Genomic DNA, 21,313 nt, shown 5'->3' with positions numbered 1-21,313 from the left:
AGTTTCCTTTAAATGCTGTTTATTTACTGTATTTATTTGTTAGTATTTAATGTTATTGACTAGGTCTTCCAACTGAGTTGTGGCCCAGTTTCAATGGAGGCCCAGGAAAAAAGTTCCACAGTAATTTGTATACTAATTATATCAACAAAACTACATGAAACATTAATATACAGTATACAAGACAATGCTGGTGAGGTTGTACTCCAATGATACTCTAATACAGAGTATTGATTAGGTATGATTATATGAAACCAGTTTTCTGAACAGTGTGATACAGTCAAGAAAACAGAAATAAAGCGGTTTCATTGTTTACTTGCATAATTATTCTGAAAGTAATAAGAAGGTCACTTAGAAAAAGGAACAGTGGTTATGGAGGTCACTTAGAAAAAGGAACAGTGGTTATGGAGGTCGCTTAGAAAAAGGAACAGTGGTTATGGAGGTCACTTAGAAAAAGGAACAGTGGTTATGGAGGTCGCTTAAAAAAAGGAACAGTGGTTATGGAGGTCGCTATGAAAAAGGAACAGTGGTTATGGAGGTCGCTTAGAAAAAGGAACAGTGGTTATGGAGATCGCTTAAAAAAAGGAACAGTGGTTATGGAGGTCACTTAGAAAAAGGAACAGTGGTTATGGAGGTCGCTTAGAAAAAGGAACAGTAGTTATGGAGATCGCTTAGAAAAAGGAACAGTGGTTATGGAGGTCACTTAGAAAAAGGAACAGTGGTTATGGAGATCGCTTAGAAAAAGGAACAGTGGTTATGGAGGTCACTTAGAAAAAGGAACAGTGGTTATGGAGGTCACTTAGAAAAAGGAACAGTAGTTATGGAGATCGCTTAGAAAAAGGAACAGTGGTTATGGAGGTCACTTAGAAAAAGGAACAGTGGTTATGGAGGTCGCTTAGAAAAAGGAACAGTGGTTATGGAGGTCGCTTAGAAAAAGGAACAGTGGTTATGGAGGTCGCTTAGAAAAAGGATCAGTGGTTATGGAGGTCAATTAGAAAAAGGAACAGTGGTTATGGAGGTCACTTAGAAAAAGGAACAGTGGTTATGGAGGTCGCTTAGAAAAAGGAACAGTGGTTATGGAGGTCGCTTAGAAAAAGGAACAGTGGTTATAAGCATGACATCTGCAAATGTAGCCTATTGTTATACTATGTAACTGCTGAATTGTGTGTTTTTAATTGCCATCCCCCAGTTCCCCACCCAGTGCACAAAAGGTTCTCCAGCTTATTCGCATATCGACATCAGCTCTCCCGCGGAACTTCTTACCTCCTTACCAGCATTCCTGAATGTATCCCTTTACAGTGCTAGACTAGTGACTTTGTAGGAAGTCAGCCTTATTATACCAGTCATAAGGCCTGGAAAGTGAGGACCATGCGGGGGAGTGATGCACAAGGCAACATGAGTCTTCATATTGCAGTGGCAGGTGAGATACTCTCTTAGGAGGAGTGCAGTGACCTTAAGGATGTTATGCACCTCCTCTTTGAACTACAGATAGCCTACAACTCTTTGTTTCTACAGGCTGCATTCTCCTTAGCAGCCCTCCTCCTGGGTAGGAGAGTTCCCATCAGACATTTCATGTTATCTACCCCAACGTGCTAACCCTCCCTGTGGCTCAAGTCCATTCTTGAGCCTGGGTCACTAGCAACACAGATGGTCAACTTGCCTCATCATCATAATAAGTGTATAATTGTTAGCATTTGTGGAAGTCATATAGCTGTGCAGAATACTGTGTGTTAACTGCAGTCATTGAGGTTTGCAGTTGTACTGTGAAACTGCTGTCATATTTCAGTAACAGATTACCCCCTTTGAGGATTAAATGCTGTACTGCAGTGTTATTAAAGGTAACTTGTTCTGAAGTGCTTGTTGGGTAAGGGGCTGAAAGTGGGTGATGAGATTAAGATGATGATACTGGCAGGTATATAACACAGTGTAGAGCAAAGGATTAAAAAAGCTTCTAGAAAGTTTTGACATGTATTTGTAAAATGAGTTGCTGACCGTATTCAAATTTAATTTTTTCTTTTTTTTATAATTAGGGAGAAAGTAACATTCTGCATCGAAGGAAAATCATGTTAATGGTAGATCATAATGAAGAGGTCTTTTAGCCTGACAGCGGCTAATGTAGACAAATCTGAGATGGACTCTATTCACAAACCAAAGAGACTGATCACACATGGAATTATTACAAGTGCCATATAAGAAACACACTGTTCAATTAGCAAGTTTTATAATTTCTTTAAAGATGTGTACCTCATTTTTACTACTGTATCGTTTTGAAAACACACCTAATCTGAGGGGTAGTGATCATTTACTTAAAGGATTATTACTCTGTTTTGCTGGCTCTGTCAATGTTTTTGCAGTTTAACTCCCAGACCTCTAAAACCGTTTCAGTATTTTGTAAACAAAGTGCAGTGAATTCATTTTTCTCAATTAAAAAAATTAAAGTAACTACCAAATGTTTAAAACCCAAGCAGCTGTTTTTTAAACAAAAAATGTTTTGTATATTAAAAGGTGCTACATTATGCAATAATGTTTTATAAATTGTAATGACTGCTTCTGGGGACCACATGTGACTTTTCTGTGCCCTTACAGTGTTGTGCTGTCACTGAGTGAGAAACTGGTCAAAATCACTCCCTTCCCTCAAATAATCTGTCTTGCAGTTTGTTGTGGTAGTATTTATAATAGAATGCCATAATAAAAGAATGTACTTAAAACAGTTTTTCTTTGGAGAAGTGAAAAAATAAAAAAAATGACCAGTGCTAAGTTTACAGGACTGTAACATCATGGACCAAAGCCATTATTTCTCACTTGCCAGTCTGCAGCATTACACATCATTTAACTGTTAACTGAAATAAACTTCTTTTTTTACATAACTGATTGCTTCTTCTTTTTTTACATAACTGATTGCTTTTCTTTTTGCCATGAAAGCAGCTTAAATAGGTTTGTCATTGTAATGAAGTTTTAATGTACGCTTGATAAAAAAGCGCAGTGTGTATCAGAATTTTGCTTTTCTTGTATAGCTTTATATTTGTATATAAACTGATCACTCTGCGGCAACTGAAGATCATTTTAAAGAGATGACACTTAAAATATTCCTGATAACAACAATATTTACTCTTGGTTTCAGCCATATTTAATTATGCATAACAGTTAAATTTTTTGTACCCACCACATTCAGAATTGCTAATGGTATTCTTGAATTATTCAAGGATATTAGAAATACATTTTTCCATAAATGGTCTGAAATTTATCAAATACTCATTTAGAATGTTCCACAAAAATGTAGTAGTGTTTCCTAACTTGATTTTTGGAATGTAAAGATAAATTTTGATAGCCATCTACTTTGTAATTTTTTTTTTTAAATGTTAATGTCACTTTAAAAGTCTTCACTGGTGAACTGTGATTAAAGATTGTAGCTTCATAGGTTCTTACTAAGCTTACAACCAAAGGAGACCATTCAATACTGGTGGTAGACTAACATTGTTCCCTGTTAAGGAGACTTTCTCCACAAATCGCCAATCGCCCATCTAGTGATCTACAGTACTCTTAAAAGTTGCTGCAGAAGTACTCTGATTCATGCATAAGGGCAACTTGTTCCAGAAATGAGGGATACACTGGGTTAGGTATCTGTCATGCCATGTGGGGATGCCGATGTGGTAGTAGTACAGGTTTAGTCACTAGAGCAGGTGTTTACCACTGCTTCTGTTTAGGTGAAGGAGATCCAGAGGTGCTGTGTTGTTCACAACATAGAAGGCTAAGTAGAAATTATCCCTCAGGAATCTGCATGGCACAGAGTAGAATGACATGGATTTTAGACTATCAGCGTAGCTAAGGGTACTGATACCTCAGATCATTTTTTTTTTTTTTTTTTTTTTGCTGAGGAAATATTGAGGTCTCCCAATCTGGTTTAGGTGCTTAGTTCATACTGAAGGGTGCATTATACTCAATGATAGGTCTAAGGGATGAATACAGTGGGAGTATGGCTTTTCTGGACCATGAGAAAATTCCACAAAGGATAAACTATGCAAGACAGGAAAATTTACTAGCCACCACAGAGATATGGTGGTCAAAGGAGAGTCTTATTAATCCCTGATGACTGTCTCAAATTTAAGTAGAATGTTATCTATACAGTAATCAGTAGCAATGTTAAATTTATCAAAGGAAATCATGCTGCATTTCTTCCTGTTGAGAGTAGACCCTTCATTAATGCACCAAACATTTGTTAAATCCAGCTCTAAATGAAGAATTTGAGTATCAGAATTTGTTAACTACTACTAGTTTGTAATCATCAGCAAACTTTGTTTGCCATAGTCCCTTGATATTGGCATTTATGTCTCATGAATATATTACAGTGGCGGATTTAGGCATGGGCGCAGGGGCGCGCGCCGGCCCCTTTTTCAACTTTGTGTTTTGTTTTTTTTTGTTGAAAAATCAGGTGCATCTTTCCAGAGAAGAATCCTGTCACCAACGCGCCAAATACATTGAGATGTGATTGGAGATTGCAGTCAGATGATTTGTTATTTTAATAACATTTATAACGGTCTGCATCTTCCCTTGTAATTTTGGCACGTCGGTGAGAGCTGTGACAGTAAATCGTTGTAAGCTGTTGTCGGACAACGACGTTAAATTTTGAAATATTAATCTTGCTAGCTGGACAAAGGTTATTTGGCGGCGACGAGTGACATGGCAGCTCCTCCCCCATAGTGTCTCTTGCACTCTGCAGAGGGGAAAAAAGGACACTGAGACATGATCAGGTAATAAAATGCCGCATAAATTATTTTACTTGGTCATCCTAGCAATGCATACTGACAGTTTTAACAAAGGAACACTCAGCATGGCTAAATATGCTACTAAACACCAGCAAAAATACCTGCTGGTAATTTACTATGATTGGGTGTTATTGGCAAAGGATGTTTGCTGAAAAAAAAAAACAATTAATGTGTTGTGTAACAAACTACCTCAATGTGAGTGAGGACCGCAGCTCATAACAATGACAGGGGATTGGAAATAGGCACCATATATGCCATCCAACCAGACTTGGCACAGATACAGAAGAGGGAGGAGGAGTAACAAGTGAGCGCCAAAATCAAACAAGGGAAAAAAACTAGTATATAATTTTTCCATACAGAATGCCCGGGAAACGCAAGGACTAGCACCAACACATACACCACGGAATCTAGGGGAGACAGAGGAAACGTGGGTTGCAAGGTAAGGGGTTTCAGCTGGTGTACAAGATCGTTAGAAGGCATCTACTCCTACCAGAATGACTGTACCGAACCTGTCAGTTCACTGTACTACCCCTCTTGGCAAGCAAATTACTGGAAACGTTTACATAGTTCTTACACATATTGCTGTTTGCTTTGTTATATTGATACTGTTGAGTGAGAAATAGCACGTTATGTGTTATACTATTCTTTTGGGGGAAGAGACTATTACCGTTCTAATTTAAGAATTTTATTTTAGTGGCAAAATAAATGCTGTGAAATACATTTATTGGTGAAATCCCGCCCAAATTGTAAAGACTCTTTATTGTTTATCCCCACCGGCATGTATATCTTAAAGTTAATCAGATCAGAATTTATTTCCCATTTTTGGACGCTGCTCCGTTTTCACTTTTTCGAAAATCTAATTTTTTTTTTTCAATTTGTCCTTCTGGAAATGTTGCATCATACCGCTCTCGACTGTCTAGATTTTTGCCTCATGTTTTGGGTCTGTTCCTCAAGGGTTGAATTCACTAAATAACGACAGGTATTTGAGTCTCAGACTGGTGTGCTAGCCTGCAAGTCATTCTTTAAGTTTTTAAGGTAATGTAATTATTTTGTTATGTTGTAATCGTTATGTATTTTATTGCTGTATCGGTGCTAGTTTTATTTTGTACACCAGGTTAACCTTTGGATATCTCATCTTCCATCTCATCTCATCTTCCATCTCATATTTCCTCATCGTACATGCATATACCAAGGAGTTAGTGATCAGCATAAAAACTGTCTTCATCAAGATGCTATCCCATAGCCATTACGTGTGCATCAATCAATAATTTTCTCACTTTTATTGTTTTCCCTTTTCCTACCAGTACTTAAAGCTGGTAACATGCCATCTCTCTCTTACTCTCTGTGTTCCTTTCTTGTGCATCATTGATGCCAGGTAAAAAAGTTAAAAGATAAAAGTTATAATCCCTGGGGTTTGAGGCATCTTTAAATTAGGCATTGAATTCTGTCTGATTATGCTCATCTTCTATGAGTATGAGTAAAGGCTAGCAAAACATCTGATAACATACAGGATAGTTTTATTTGAACCGTTACTCTATTCTTGAGTTACGTATGCTACGTGCATGCACAAGAAAGGAACACGGAGAGTAAGAGAGAGATGGCATGTTACCAGCTTTAAGTACTGGTAGGAAAAGGGAAAACAATAAACGTGAGAAAATTACTGATTGATGCACACGTAATGGCTATGGGATAGCATCTTGATGAAGACAGTTTTTATGTTGATCACGAACTCCTTGGTATATGCATGTACGATGAGGAAAGAGGACACGCTATGTCAACAAATGGTCCGCTCATGAAGGTACAAAGATTTACTGAATGTATTTAGGTAATACAGATAAATATGAGTTAGGAGAGCAGCATTTGGATGATCAATCAAAGTTTTTGATGCAAAAAGTACAGGAAAGTGGCATTTTAAGGATGATGGATGTTTTTTAAAGTTTATGTCCCTTTAAGATAGCTTAAGTGGAGTAGACATACAGCATGCACGTTAAAGCAAATGATGGGAATTTGTAGAGTGGGAAGGTGGAATTAATTAAATTGACTGGGAAGTAGCTAATGTGAGTATATTTGACACATTATGGTGTTGTAATTTTATATGATCTGAAGAAGCCACTGGGATGGTGGTGAAAGCACTTACCTTGTAATAAAAGTTATGTTTTTACAGCTGTACTTTAAACGACCATTATTTTGTTTTTGTTGTTGCTACTGCATTTATACTCTGTGTTAACAGTACAGTCGTGGATTTACCTGCCTGCTGTTTGTTTTTGTTCTTTTTATTAATATGCTGTGTATAACAAGCAGCTAATGTTGTGGCATAAACTAAGTATGGCCATTTATGAACACTGAGAATACCATTAGGCCGAGTTTATAACCTTGGGGAACATCTTTAGAGAAAGGGTTAAGGTGTGCAGGTTTGTGTGTGCATTGTTTGCTATAACTCTGCATGCCCTACTGAAGAGAAAACTGGTGAGTCACTAAATAACTTCATATATAAAACACTGCTGGCAAGTTTTCCCTTTTTTTTTTTTTTGCAAAAGATCAAGTTATCAACTTTTTTTTTTTTTTTTGCAAAAGATCAAGTTTTCAACTTTTTTAGGGTTGGAAATTAAGGCTTCCTGGGGCTGGAAAAAAAAAGTCAACTACTTTTATCTTTAGTGTCCGGAATCTAACACCATGAAAAGATCTGCAAGTGTGTTGTGGTTCTGTAGCCAAAGACATATCGCAGTCCACTATCTGGATGTCCTGCGGACCACTTCAAAGGAAGCCACACATTCACACTGGATTCACACTGGAAGCTAAGTCAATTACCTCATGGGTCCTCTCTACATGCAGGAATTTCCAACAATAGAGTGTCCAGCTCTGTATGAATGAAGGCAAACTTCTGAGAAAGATCAGTTAAGAATCACTAACAGGAGTTGCAATTATGGGGCTGAACATTGCTGGGGATTCTGTGAAGAGCAGTCAGAAGCCAGTCATTCAGACTTGAGAACACATGGAACTCTTTCTCCTCAGATGCTTCATGGTGAAGAGCTTAGTAAAAGCACTATGAGTGCTAAAGCAAATAGCAGTGCTTTGCATTAAAAGAACTACCAACCTACAGTGAATAAAAAGAATCTCCTGAAAGAACTCTAGATACCAATCTGAAAAATGCCATCCATTATGTCCAGAAACACCATCTAAACCTCATGCGGTCAAAGGGCTACAACTTCCTGATGAATCACTCTCTGCAGCCTAAAATATCTGAGATCCAGGTGGAAAGTAAGTTATTTGCCTGTGATAGCACTAGGAAGAAGTGAAGGTAGAACACTCAGCCCTGTTCTAAAGAAAGTACAGCCTTAAGAACCCATTTGAGGAGTATAGCCTAAACCTGTCACATGCTCTCCGTGGAAATATCGTGGTCTATTAGTGGGGGCCTTTCTAGGTAAGAATGTATGTGGTGTCTTAGATGTGGCCTACCATGACCATATCCACAACTCAACAGTTCCTTAGGACAGCTTACAACTCACAGGTGTGCACCCTTCACAGGCAACCCCAGGTGTGAATCAGTTATGTGATTAATAATCAGGTGAAGTTATTCTGAGTGACTTAAACGGCACAAAAAGGAGCAAGACACTGTAATGCTTCAAGGCATTCTTTGGTTTGCAAGGATGTTTCTTCCTCTTTTGGGACTAACTAGGCATGGAATAGAAAAGGGAGCTGAAGGGAGAGCATAAAGATCGTCAACATTATTAATGCCCCACACCATCTTCTTAGGAAGGTCTTCCTCCAGTTCCTGGTAATGCTGGCTAAAAGGAACTTCCCTTTAAAAGTGGTACCTATGATGGAATTTTTGAGCTCCTTTATAAGGAGTAATCTTTCAGCAAAGCCAAGAGATTAGAAGAAGCAAATACACAAGACATCAGCTTGCAAAACAATAATGGGTGAATACAAGTCAAATGTTGGAAAAAATGCATTCAAAAGAGCTGGCATATATAACAGGTAGGAGTAATAGCCTTCTTTCTTGATGGCTATTCTGTCCATATTACCGTGGAATGTATACTGTCTTACAAGTATAGACAAAAAAATTAATTATATTAAAAAGTGTACTGTGCAAATAACAACGTTGCAGGAGTGACATCTGGATAGAAATGAATGTATAAATTTGATAACGAAACAAACGTGAACTTCCAGCATTACATCAGGCAAAAAAAAGAAATCTGGAGTGATGATACTAACTGCTAAAGGGTCTGCAATAGTAATAAAAGCGAAAAAAAAAAGAGAATAATGTTAAATCTGTGGTAATAAGGCATTATTAGCAGGGAAGGAAGATTATTCTTGTATATCTTTGTATTCCACAAAAAACTGCTATTATGGAAATTAAGAGCAGGCAGTATTACTTATGGGTAGGGACTCAAATCTGATTTGCAATAGTGAGGATATACGAGAAGAGATCTAGAAGGGAAACATAACAAAAGATGGCAGATTTCTAAAGAAATATATTAGAATGCTTGGTATGAAAGATGTGAACTCAGTAGTAAGAACACATAATTAATTTACATATAATTCCCAGAGGTACATTACCTGGGCTATACTGTATAGAAATTACATTTCACAGGAGCATGTGCATTTAACTGAAAGCTACTTCAGACCGTGTGGCAATAAAAACTAAGATTAAAAATGCAGGGTAATGAAATAAAAATGAGACACTGGTGCTTTCCAATTACCTGTTAAAGAAACAGTAATTTAAGAAATAGAAATGGAAATTATTTGAAGAGTTATTAGGGAAGACAGAAACTTATTTGGAAGAGATGGTTAGTGAATAGGATAAAAAGAAAACAGAGTTTAAAAACATGGCAGAAATAAGAGAAAAAGTGATATTGTGGGAAAAGGTAACAGGAATTACTTAGAGGGGTTGCCAACAGTTAGTATTGCAGAAAAAAGGGAAATCTCACAGAACAAGAAGAGGAGCAACTGCAAAGCGCTAAAGGGAAAATAAGGGATTCTTTACATAAAATGCACAAGTTTAGAAAGGTTGCTGTTAAGCAACTACTTTTGATAACTACAGAACAGAAAAACTTTCAGCACAATGACTCGGGCAACAGAAAATGGAAAGCACTGTTGCCAAACTTTGGCAGCCTACAACAAGACGTGTTCAAAGATTCTCTATATGGAGTCAGCAAGAAGACTTCTCTCCCCAAAAGCAGCATCCAGGATATTCTGCAACAAATGACAGGGAGAAAAAGGCAGACAAAATTATGATACCTGAAAGAAGTAGCTGTAGGATCTAAAATAAGGCAGGATACAAAATCCAAATAGGGATGCAAATAAGACTGTTCCCAAAGACTAAGGAAGGGTAAAATGTGTTTCCACAACTTAGTCCACAAAATAAATTTAGGTACGTGAACTGGTCCTTCTTGAATCTTTTTCAGCCCTAATGTGTACCACTAGGGTAAGAGTGAATACATGTAAGTGGACAGGTCACAGCTGGGAGGGGGAGAGTGATAAGAAATCAGAAAAAAACAAAGAAACTCAAGTAAACAGAAGAACAAACCTAGTACAATTGGGTACACTTACCATAAATGTAGATGTTCGAGTGTATTCACTGTTACAGTCATCACGCTTGGGTTATCCCTGCCAGGGATAGCCCTCAGTCGGCCCGAATACCAGAGGCTTAGTATTTCTGCGTTGGTTGCATTTTCTGAGGAAGAAAGACAACTCTGGGTGTCTGAAGGCTTGAAATATGGTCTTCCTGAAGAAGGATCAAAAAGAGGTGGGGACTCATGCCTCTACATCTGCTTTCCTAAAATACGTGTTATAATCTCTGTGGTGAAGGCCTGCCTCTATTATACAGTGTCCCTTCAAATGAGTAGACTTAAGGAAGGAATGTGTTGTTTGAAGATTCACTCTCCTGCTCTGGTTCAGAAATAATACAAATTCTGTTTCTTTTTTCATTATTTATATATTATGGTTTGATTACCAGGAAGTCCATCTGCGTTTTTGGCCATTTTCAGTGGTGGTTTTGTGAGAAGAGCTTCAGCAAGTGCTAGTACAAAGCAGGTTAAGAATGAGCGTATGCTGTATCATAATAAACATGTAACAAACATGTCACAACCATGGAATAAGTATTACAGACACAACACAGTCCTAACATTTTGGAACCAGCCCTAACAGTCCACAAAGTACATGATAATGAAAGATGCTGAACTACTGACTTCAGCATATTAAAAGTAAATGTAATACAAATGAGTTTGGGCGATTTACAATACTTACACAAGTACATATAATACACCATAATAAAGCCATCCCATAATTCTGATTTGGAAGCTAAAGAAAACTAATTGGAAAAGGGGGGAAAGACTTAGGTTCACTGTAGCCTTAGAATGGGCACTATAGTCATCCAGAAGAAATGAGGTTGACCCAAAAGACACAGGTGTGCAGTCAAAGTACAGACCTCACATTTGATGGAGTAGTCTAGGAAACAATTCTCCAAAACGCAAATAAACTGTAAATAAAAAAATAGCAGGATCCCCACCAAGCAGAGAATTGTCAATAGTAAAATGCTTCCACTGGTCCACACACAGTAAAACAACTATGTTGCTGCTATAAAACATCCCCACCAAGCAGAGAATTGTCAATAGTAAAATGCTTCCACTGGTCCACACACAGCAAAACAACCATGTTGCTGCTATAAAACTTAAAATCAATCATTTTATTTACACACACACAGCACTTTTGTCCTTTTTACATCAGCTAGGACTTCATCAGAGTGTCTTACCACAAATAAGACCAATGTATTTACATACCCTTCATGCAGTGAAGAACACACCCTCAATAATCATATTAACCACTGTTACTTAGCAACTAATAAGACATTAATTGATGATCGTCATTCTGTGTACAGCATAGCTCATTAAAACTATTCATAAAGTATACTATAAAGGGCGGCCGCTGTGGTGTAGCAGTTAAGCATTGCCACCTCAAAGCAAGAGGTTCTCCGGTTCGATCCTCAGCTGGGATGCCTTCTGTGCGGAGTCTGCATGTCCTCCCTGTGGTCGCGTGGGTTTCCTCCGGATGCTCCGGTTCCCTCTCACATCCCAAAGACATGCTGTAGGTGGAATGGACACTTGAATGCGTGCGTGTGTGTGCCTTCTGTGGAAGGTTGGGCGCCGGGCTGGCAACTCAACACTGTAAAACTCCACTGCCAATCATGAGCAGACAGGTGATCCACCGTGGTGACCCCAACCAAGAAAAGCCGAAAGAAGAAGAAGATGATAAAGTATACTATAAACTTGTAATGTAAATTCAGTGGTAAAAACAATTTACTAAAAAAATCATTTATTAAAAAATGTATTTCCCTTTTACAGATAAGTTATTCTATTGTTCACATTCTAGTTCTGACAGTCAGGCTAGACAGCAGACCTTGCCTGTAACTGAGTTTCCAAATATTACTACAACAATCATCCATCACCTGCTGTTTTTGAAAGTGCAGGTTTACATGACTAAACTAGCTGTCTACAACATTAACAGTTCTTGCAAAGTAGCTATTCTAGCTCTGTATACATTGCCCATTTTCACCTCATCAGTCATACCAAATAAGAAAATCACATGCATAATAGTCCAGTTCAGAACAAAGAAAAAAAATCACAAAAATACAAACGCACAATTAAAATACATATAGCTTTCATGTAATGGCTGGCAAATATTACAGATGTCTTATCTAAAATAAGTTCTAGGGCAGCTTATCCCAACTGAATATATATAGCTGTTAAAATGTGCAGCTATGAGAAATATTAAAATTACAACTGTTGAAATAAGAGCTACAGATCAAAAATGCTGTCAATATTTATACTTGCCTTCACTGTTGAGTAAAAGTCTGATAAAGTGTGAAGCTGTTTTCCTGTGTCAACATCCCATATCTGAATCATTAGTTAATGAATCTAAAACAATATCTGAAAATGGACACTTTGCACAAAGCCACATTTTCTTCATTAAGGAAGAAATGCAACTTTAAAGCTCTAAAACTGCAGAACAGCAAGTACAACCCACACAGCAGACAGTGCTAGTGTAGTCAGCCTTCTGCAACTTAAACATCAAAAAGGGCAATGCTATGCATAAAGCATTTCTTCAAAACCTACAAGTATTCCATGTTACATACAGTGGTCCAGCTTTGCTGAGCAATACATCTGCAGCCTATGATGCTGTTTACTGACGAATTCTAAGTTATGTCTCTTCAGACAAAAGCAATTATGTGATACTCTTTGGGCAAAAGAGACAAATAGCTGATCATCCGTCATAAGTTAACGCATCCTCTTTAAACAAAACCTAAGCTGAAGGTGCTCATTCAACATGTTAAGTGTCAATTCTCACATGTTTTTTACTTCCATGAAGAAAACAGGAAATTAATAGATTAAAAGCAGGTGCAAAGCTGGTTTTGGAAGGAAGTAATCAGGAACACCGATTTAATACCATTTTCATACAATGGAATGGAAGACTTATACCCATTATGTTTAATTATAACTTCCAGTCTATACCAGGATTCCATTGCAGGAATTTATTATATTTATAAATATAGTACTCTACATAGATTTTAAGTGACAATCACTGATACAAATTAACAGTACTACATGGTGCAAACATAAAAAAAAATAAAACTTGAGTACTTACCATAATGGCAGATTCATTCATGCCTGTCCGATATGCCATGCGTGTCCTCTGAGCCACTTCTTTGATGCGGTCTTGCAACATCAGTGTTGCAGACTCAAGCCCCTTCAGTCTTTTCCCCTATCATAATGCATCTGTCCCCTATGCTACCTCAGATCTCGACTGATGCCTGAGAGCTAGAATGGGACTACAAGTAGGACTAGAGCCCTAGGAAAAAGGTTGATCCTTCAGGTCTTATTAGAAAAGGTCAAACACAGTGGGAGAGTCATCGTATCGGACAGACATCAATGAAAAGATCGATTGTTATAGTAAGTACATAGCTTTCATATTCTATTCATTCAATCTATCCAATATGGCATATGGGCCGGAATCCCCAGCTGCAGTTTTCCCCGGTGGCCTCATGACAGGAGACCTTCTAAAATGGAAGCACAGAAGGAAGCTCTCTCTCTGGAAAGGAAGTCCAATTTGTAAAGGCTAATAAAAATATGCATGCAAGACCAAGTAGCAGCATCACAAATAGCACCAATCGAGGAAAAATCTGAAGAGAGACATGGAAGGTGCAACTACTCCGGTGGAGTAGGTCTTGGGTTTAAATGGTAAGAACTTTTTCTGGCTATTGTAAATGAAGGAGATAAATCCTACAGTCACCTAGACAGGGTAACGTTGGATAACGTCCTTCTTAACTTATTTAGTGCAAAGGAAATAGAGGTGAGCACCATTCCTAAATGACTTAGTTCTGTGAAGGTAAAAGTGTAATGTCAGTGCACATCTATAGTATACATGATTGTTAGAATAATCTGGGGAAAAAAACTGGTAGAGGAATAGGTTGGGACATATTTGACTCAGCAGCTACTTTAGAAACAAAGAAAGGATCTGTCCTGATAGATACCTTGTATTTACAAAAAAGTATATAAAAATCAAAAGAAGATAAGGCCTGCAGCCCCTACATTTTGCTGGCTGAAGTAATGGCAACCAGGTTGAATGGAGCCTTTGTTAGAGTCTCAAACACTAAGTTCAGATCCGATAGAGGCACGGGATCTTTGATATGAGGTCTGAGAAAGAAGATTCATTTCAGGAAAGCCTAGCACAACTTGTGAGACACTACAGAATGATCTTGAAATCCAACATGAAAGCTAGAAATAGCTGCCAGCTACACACTGACAGTGGAAAAACTAGAACTCGCCTGGAAAATAGACTGCAAAAATCAGAGAATGTCAGGTACTGAAGCACAAAAGGGATCAATGTCTTGAGTATCTGCCCAGACAGCAAAAAGTTTCCATTAGCTTCCACAGATTTTCCAGGTGGAATCTTTCTGGAAAGCCTTAAGTATTTTAAAAACTTCCTTGCAGAAGTGATAATCTCTAGCCATCAACAGAACTGAAGAAACAAAGTGGTTACCTTTAGTTCTGAGACATCTGGGTGAAACATATCAGTACAGTGAGTGACTAGATCTGTTATAGGATCCAGAAGCCAGGGTAACTTCAAAAGATAAGGTTTCAGAAGAGGGAACCAGATTTGTCTGGCCAGAAGGGGGCTATGAGTATAACTGCTGCCTTACACTTTAATGCATTCTAAATGAATCTGGGAATTAAAGGAATAAGGGGTTAGGTATAGAGAAGCCCCAGAAACCACTGCTGAGACATGGCATCCCAAGGTGACTGTCATGGAGGGGGATCAAAGCAAAGCAATTGCTGCACTTGGTGTTCTGGACAGGGGTAAAAACATCACATCAAGTACAGCCCCAACAATGATGCATTTCACTGGCCATCAGTGAATTGACTGACCATGTGAGGAGTTATTAGAGACCTGCTGAGCTTGCCTGCTACAGAATTGCTTACTTCAGGGATTGTGTTGATGCCTAGTGTTCCACTTTCCTGCTTCCACCCCGGTAGTTGACTGACCAGACTGTGCCCCCTTTGCAAATTCCTGGATCCGCCACTGATATACTAAAGAGGAGGAGACCCAGGACAAATCACCAAAACAATTTTCTGTCTAAACCAAATACCACAAACCTTATTTCAGACAGTCAGTTACCAACACAGTGAACTAAGTATGGGTTAATGTTGAATTAGAGTTTGTCAATAATTCCAGCATGAGGGATAGTGTCAAAGGCCTTGGCAAGATATAAGCAGTGTGGACTGCATGCCCTTTATCCATGACCTCACTAACCCTTTCAAAGACACAACCAGGTTGAGCAGCCATAATATGCCTTTTACAAAGCGGAACTGGTGTGTATCTAGCAATATAAGGTCCCTTATACCATTGTTTATTCATTCAGCTATAATACATTCCATGGCCTTTCAAATACCACTAGTGAGACTAATAGGTCTGTAATTCTCAGGGTCAGCAGAGACTACCTTTATGTAAGAGTATCACAAGTGTCAATGGCTGAACAGGTAACACACACTCACCTTTGGTGTTGGAAGATCAGAAGTCTGTGGGTTATATTCCCACACTAGACACTTGGAGTAACATTGTAACATGTAAGGGAGATGTTGCATTCCTGAATATGCTGTCATTCAGAAGAGATGTTAAACAAAGGTTCCGGGTGCGTAAGTTGGTGGTAGTTCAGGTGAATTGAAAAGATTCTGTGACATTTATCAAAAAAAGGGTAGGTGTTACTTATATATTTATATATAGGCTTACTATTATTTTGTTAAAAGACAGAATATATTTGAGCTGATTCATTGACTCAAATAGATGAAAATGTGAATGGCGTTTTTACCATATATCAAATATGGTAAAAACGAAGTTTGATATTCAAACCTGTTCAAATGTCGCTTTAAAATCAACATTAAAGTCAACAGTGATTTTTCAAGAACCACTCAGGTTTGGTTTTAAGCATTCGGAAGGTTGTGGTTCGCTGTTTTTACCAGTCGACTTTATGATTACTCAAATTTGAAATTTGTGTGTCGTTCAACAAAATGATAGTAAATCATATAGATAGACAGATATATATATATATATATATATATATGTATGGGTCTCATTCAGAAGATTGACTCAAAAGAAAGATGAACTTCATATGGTTGACACCATATGATCAACTTTTTAAAATGTCAAAGCTTTTGAATGGAGATCGCAGTACTGTGGGGATTAGGTAATTTACCCTTTTCCCCACTGTAGTGCAATCTTGGATATGGTATATATATATATATATATATATATATATATATATATATATATATATATATATATATATATATATATATATAAATAAATAATGTGCATGGAGGGTGCAGGGGCTTGCCCTCTTGCAAAATGTAGATTTTTGTTGTTTTCCATCATTCAATTTTTATGAAAGTTGATCTTATGGTCTCATCCATATGAAGTTCAACTTTTCACTGAGTCGATCTTCTGAATGGGATCTGTTATGGCTTTGGGACACTAGCCAGGAAAGGGGCTCACTGGCTGAGGGGCATTCACAAAAATTTACATTTCTTCTTTAAGAATGCACTCTGTGTGCATTACATTTCTTCTTTAAGGACTCAAGCAGAGTGCATCCTTAGCAGCATCTGGAGATACATCTTTTGTACAATATACGCACATTTAAACAAATGAAGCTTGTGATTAAAAACAAGCATGTATTTGAAATGGAGCACTCGATTAAAAATTAGCATGGATTTTATTTTGACAAAAAAAATTTGCATGGATTTGAATGCTGTTTCCATCTGGACAACCTCAGTGACCTTTTCATGAAATAATAGTGTATATGTGTGTGTGTGTGTGTGTGTGTGTGTGTGTGTGTGTGTGTGTGTGTGTGTGTGTGTGTGTGTGTGTGTGTGTGTGTGTCTAATACCCCAGTTAGGGATGGCAAGCTGGTTAACTCAAACCCTGTACCTTCAATACAGGACCCTAGAAGCTAAATCCTCTACATCAGCTACCAAACTGTTCAGTTTCAGCATGTTTTCAAAGACTGTTGAACTTCTGCGGATTTTCAAGGAAAGTTGACATTCAAGGGAAGAGAAGTTTACTTTTAATCATGCTAAATCTATTTCAGTGTGTAACATTTTTGTTTAACAAATGACCATTGTCAGTGTTTTTGCTATAACTTTTAAAAGCAGTATTAATACCACAAAAGGTAGCATAATTGCTTTTGGTGCAGAAGGCTCTGGATTCTAGTCCCACACCACATACATGCACTCTTGATATTGCACTGGCTCCATTAAGTGGGAATGGAAGTGTTGCTCTCCTTTGTGTGTCCTTTGGTTAAGATGCTTAATAACTACAAACATGTTAGTGGTTTGACAGCCTATTTCGATATTACAAGCTTACCATTTTTTTTAATGTAACATAGGGAGCTTATTTTTCAAGGGCAGCAGGCATTGGATTTGTACATGAAGCACTGAAATGGCTAGGAGAGGTGCTGATCCATTACTCCGCTTAGGGCTCCACTTGACCATGATCCAACTATCTCTCTCTCTCTCTACACACACACACACACACACACACACACACACACACACACACACACATATATATATATATATATATATATATATATATATATCCATATATACATTGTTGTTGTTTGTCTTTCGGCTTTTCCCAGTTAGTGGTCGCCACAGCGGAACTTGTCTTTTGAATGCCCACCCAACCGCGGGGAGGGCATGCGGACTCCACACAGAAGGCACTCCCTGCACTCTAGCCGAGAATCAAACGGGAGAACCTCTTGCTGTGAGGCAACAACGCTACCCTCACATGGGTGGTCTGAGACCTATAACTCCCTGCCAATTATATATACCAACTCCAAGATTAAAATACAGTGAGGGAAGGGTAAATTCTCTGATTCCCACTACACTGCAATCTTGCTCTGAAAAAAGCTGGTACATGTGATCAGATCAGTACCAGCTTATTTACAGTGTAACATTTTGACTTCTCAGTGGGTTGAAAGTAACTCATAGATATAACTATATATACTTACATACATACACACACACTCTACATATTTTACATTATTTGTATATTTTGCAACCGCATATCCATCCCATTTACATCATTTTTACAATTTCTTCATCAGTAATACAACACAATTTTAGTACATGCTACTTCTACTACAGTCCTTCACACCTCCTTTTCACAATACCCAGATTGTAACAAATAATATTTTATACTATTTATCAACTTCCTCCATCATTCTTCATACTTAGAATACAATATCATTTCTTTATTCATTTTCTTGAAACCTTCCCAACTATATACATTTTAAAACATTTCTCAGAAAGACTTATTTATTTTACATTCTAGAGAACAATGTTTTGCAGATGTTCTTCGTGTTTCACTGTTGCAGTCATTACATTTGGGTTATTTGCCTGCAGGTAGCCCTCAGCCGACCTGAATACCAGAGTCTTGGATTCCTGCATCGGATGCTGTCTCTTCTTCCATGACGTCAGGTCATCAGAGGTATAAAACATGCAGCTGATGCCATTACGTCAGTCTTTCTTGCTGCGCGGTGCTCAAAGCAGAAGCAGTTTGCAAGTGCCGGTCAGCCAACTCCTGAAATTTTTGTTTCCGAGTTTCAGAACCGAAGTCTGTTGGGGAACCTTTTTTCTTGCTCTAAAACCGATGTCAGTAAAAGTTAACAATTGATGTTAAGTTGTCAATCTTGCCTTCATTCTTGCTGGATGGGGATCGGCTCCGACTCGGCCACTTACTAAAGCTTGAGAGCTAATTTTACTGGCTTGAGGCAACCCTATATCCCATGATGCTAGGCGATATCTACCCAGATCTTGTTTGCCGTTTTCGCTTGTGAGGTGCGTTTTTACCGGCTCTTGGTAAGTTTTCAAATTTCAGACTTTTAGTCACCCCCTTGTCCGACCCCGTTCTCCCTCTCGGAGCATCGGTGCTGGTGAGCTCGGTCCCGACATCGGCCTCAGAGCCATCCCTGTCGGTGCGGCCTGGGGTTCCTACCTCTTCGGAGTGGGAGCCCTCTGGCTTCTCTGACGGTGGAGCCTTCGAGGTGATGAGGAGTGTACTAGCCCCAGGGCATAGTCAACGGTCGGTTCCATCAGCTCCTCCCACTGCAGTGCCTGCTGACATCTCTTCTCACTCTCTTGCTCCCAGGCCCAGAGATCCAACGCCTCAGGTTTCCCCACTGGGAATATCTTCCTCTTCCGAGGCTTCTCCTGACCCATCAGGTGAGCCTCCGCGTAAGAGGACATGTAAGAGGAAACATCTGGACTCCCCCGAGTCTATTACATCCGATACCGACTTGGATGAGTCGGAGGGATCCCCAAGGTCCCCCTCTGAGGATGTAAATCCTTAAGCAGAGGGGGAACTGGCCTTCCCTTAATCCTTCCGAGGACGAGTCGGTTTACCTGGAGGCGTTTGGTTCTCGACCCTCCACCTCCTGAGTGTCTCCGCCTTGTGACCCCCTTATGGATGTGGTGGCTCGGAAGGTGTGGACGGCCCCGGATTCGGTGGAACCCACTCCTCGGAGGCCTTCTAAATTCATTACGGCCCCAGCTGATAGGCAATTTTTGACAAAAGGTGTCCCGGTTGATGCCATGGTGGTGGCTGCAGCCAGCAAGAAGGAACTAGCCGATCCTTCAGTACCTATCCATCCTCCTAACAAGGATTCTAGGACTATGGATAGTTACGGTAAGCGGATGTTTTTTTCAGCGACCTTTGCCATGCGGTCGCTGAATTACTTGTGTCACTTCACCTGCCTTCAGAGAGATGTTCTCAAAGAGTTGGGAGAAGTTTTACAGGATCCGTCAGATGCTGGGTCCCAGGATAAAATTAACTCACAGCTAGGAACCCTAAACTCTATTGTTAACTCCTCCATGTGGCTCATTTCTTATGCAGCCGATGGAGCGAGTAGGGCCGCAGGCACAGGAGTGGCATTAAGGCGTCACGCCTGGATGCGGCTTTGTAATTTTGCAGACCCCTTCAAGGCGTCCTTTACAAATTCTCCTTTTGATGGTTTGACCTTGTTCGGACATCAAGTGAAAGACACCTTGACCAGATGCGAACAAGATGGCAAGACTCTTTCTGCCGTAGGATTCCGTTTCTCCACCCCTTCAAGACCATACCCCAAGGGTCAGAAGGGTGGGAAAATGTGGTTCCATAAATCTCAAGGAGTCACGCCTGACGCACGAGGTCAGTTTATCCCCAGAGGCAGAGAGGGTAACAGCAACAGACAACACCCTAGGGGCAGAGGGGGTCCGCAGAATCAGGGTAGCAGGGAGCCTCTCTCTGACAAACCCTTCCAGCATCCCTGAGATGTTGCCCGATTGTCCACCTTCAGAGGCAGTCGGGGGAAGATTGTCGCTGTACCCAAAAGCCTGGCTTTCCCTTACTCAAGACAAATGGGTACAGTCGATCATATCCGAGGGTTACAAAATTCCCTTTATCCAAACCCCAATTCAGCAAAAGGGAACCCTTCCAGACGTTCCACCCGGTCTAAGGGAACTAGCAATACCAGAGATATCAAAACTGCTAGCAAAAAGAGCCATCCAGCCAGTCCCAGCAGACCAACTAGGATCTGGAATCTACTCAAGGTTCTTTTTGGTACCGAAAAAGACAGGGGACTGGAGACCAATATTAGATCTCAGCAAACTAAACAAGTTTGTAAAGAGAACAAGATTCTGGATGGTCACGCTACAGCCCATTCTACCCTTTCTGGGCAAGGACAATTGGATGTGCTCCATGGACCTTCAGGATGCGTACTATCACATCAAAATTCACAGGCGCTCCAGAAGGTTTCTCCGCTTTTGGCTGGGGGCCAGTCACTACCAATTCAGAGCCCTGCCCTTTGGTCTCACTACAGCCCCCAGAGTGTCCACCAAATGTATGGCAGCGGTTACGGCTCACCTGAGACGTCAAGGATTCCAGGTGTTTCCATATCTAGATGACTGGCTCCTCACTGCCACCACCAGGCATCAACTTCTCCAAGCCAGAGATTACACCAT

The 21,313-nt window shown here is 39.5% G+C and overlaps 1 protein-coding gene across 1 annotated transcript in view; it reads left to right on the top strand.

The window, feature by feature from the left end:
- NID2 (nidogen 2) overlaps positions 1-2,864 on the top strand; it is an 891,289-nt gene extending 888,425 nt beyond the window's left edge. Inside the window, exon 21 of the mRNA XM_044074330.1 lies at positions 2,028-2,864. Coding sequence (XP_043930265.1) covers positions 2,028-2,038 — 11 coding nt within the window. The 3' untranslated portion in view covers positions 2,039-2,864. The remainder of the gene's footprint in view (positions 1-2,027) is intronic.
- The last annotated feature ends 18,449 nt before the right edge of the window (positions 2,865-21,313 follow it).

The sequence above is a fragment of the Protopterus annectens genome, chromosome 6.part0, assembly GCF_019279795.1.
Source record: "Protopterus annectens isolate FY-2018-M chromosome 6.part0, PAN1.0, whole genome shotgun sequence".
In the NCBI taxonomy this organism is placed as follows: Eukaryota; Metazoa; Chordata; order Ceratodontiformes; family Protopteridae; genus Protopterus; species Protopterus annectens.
Note: the sequence above shows the minus strand (reverse complement) of the source record. Positions and strands in the feature narration are given on the sequence as shown.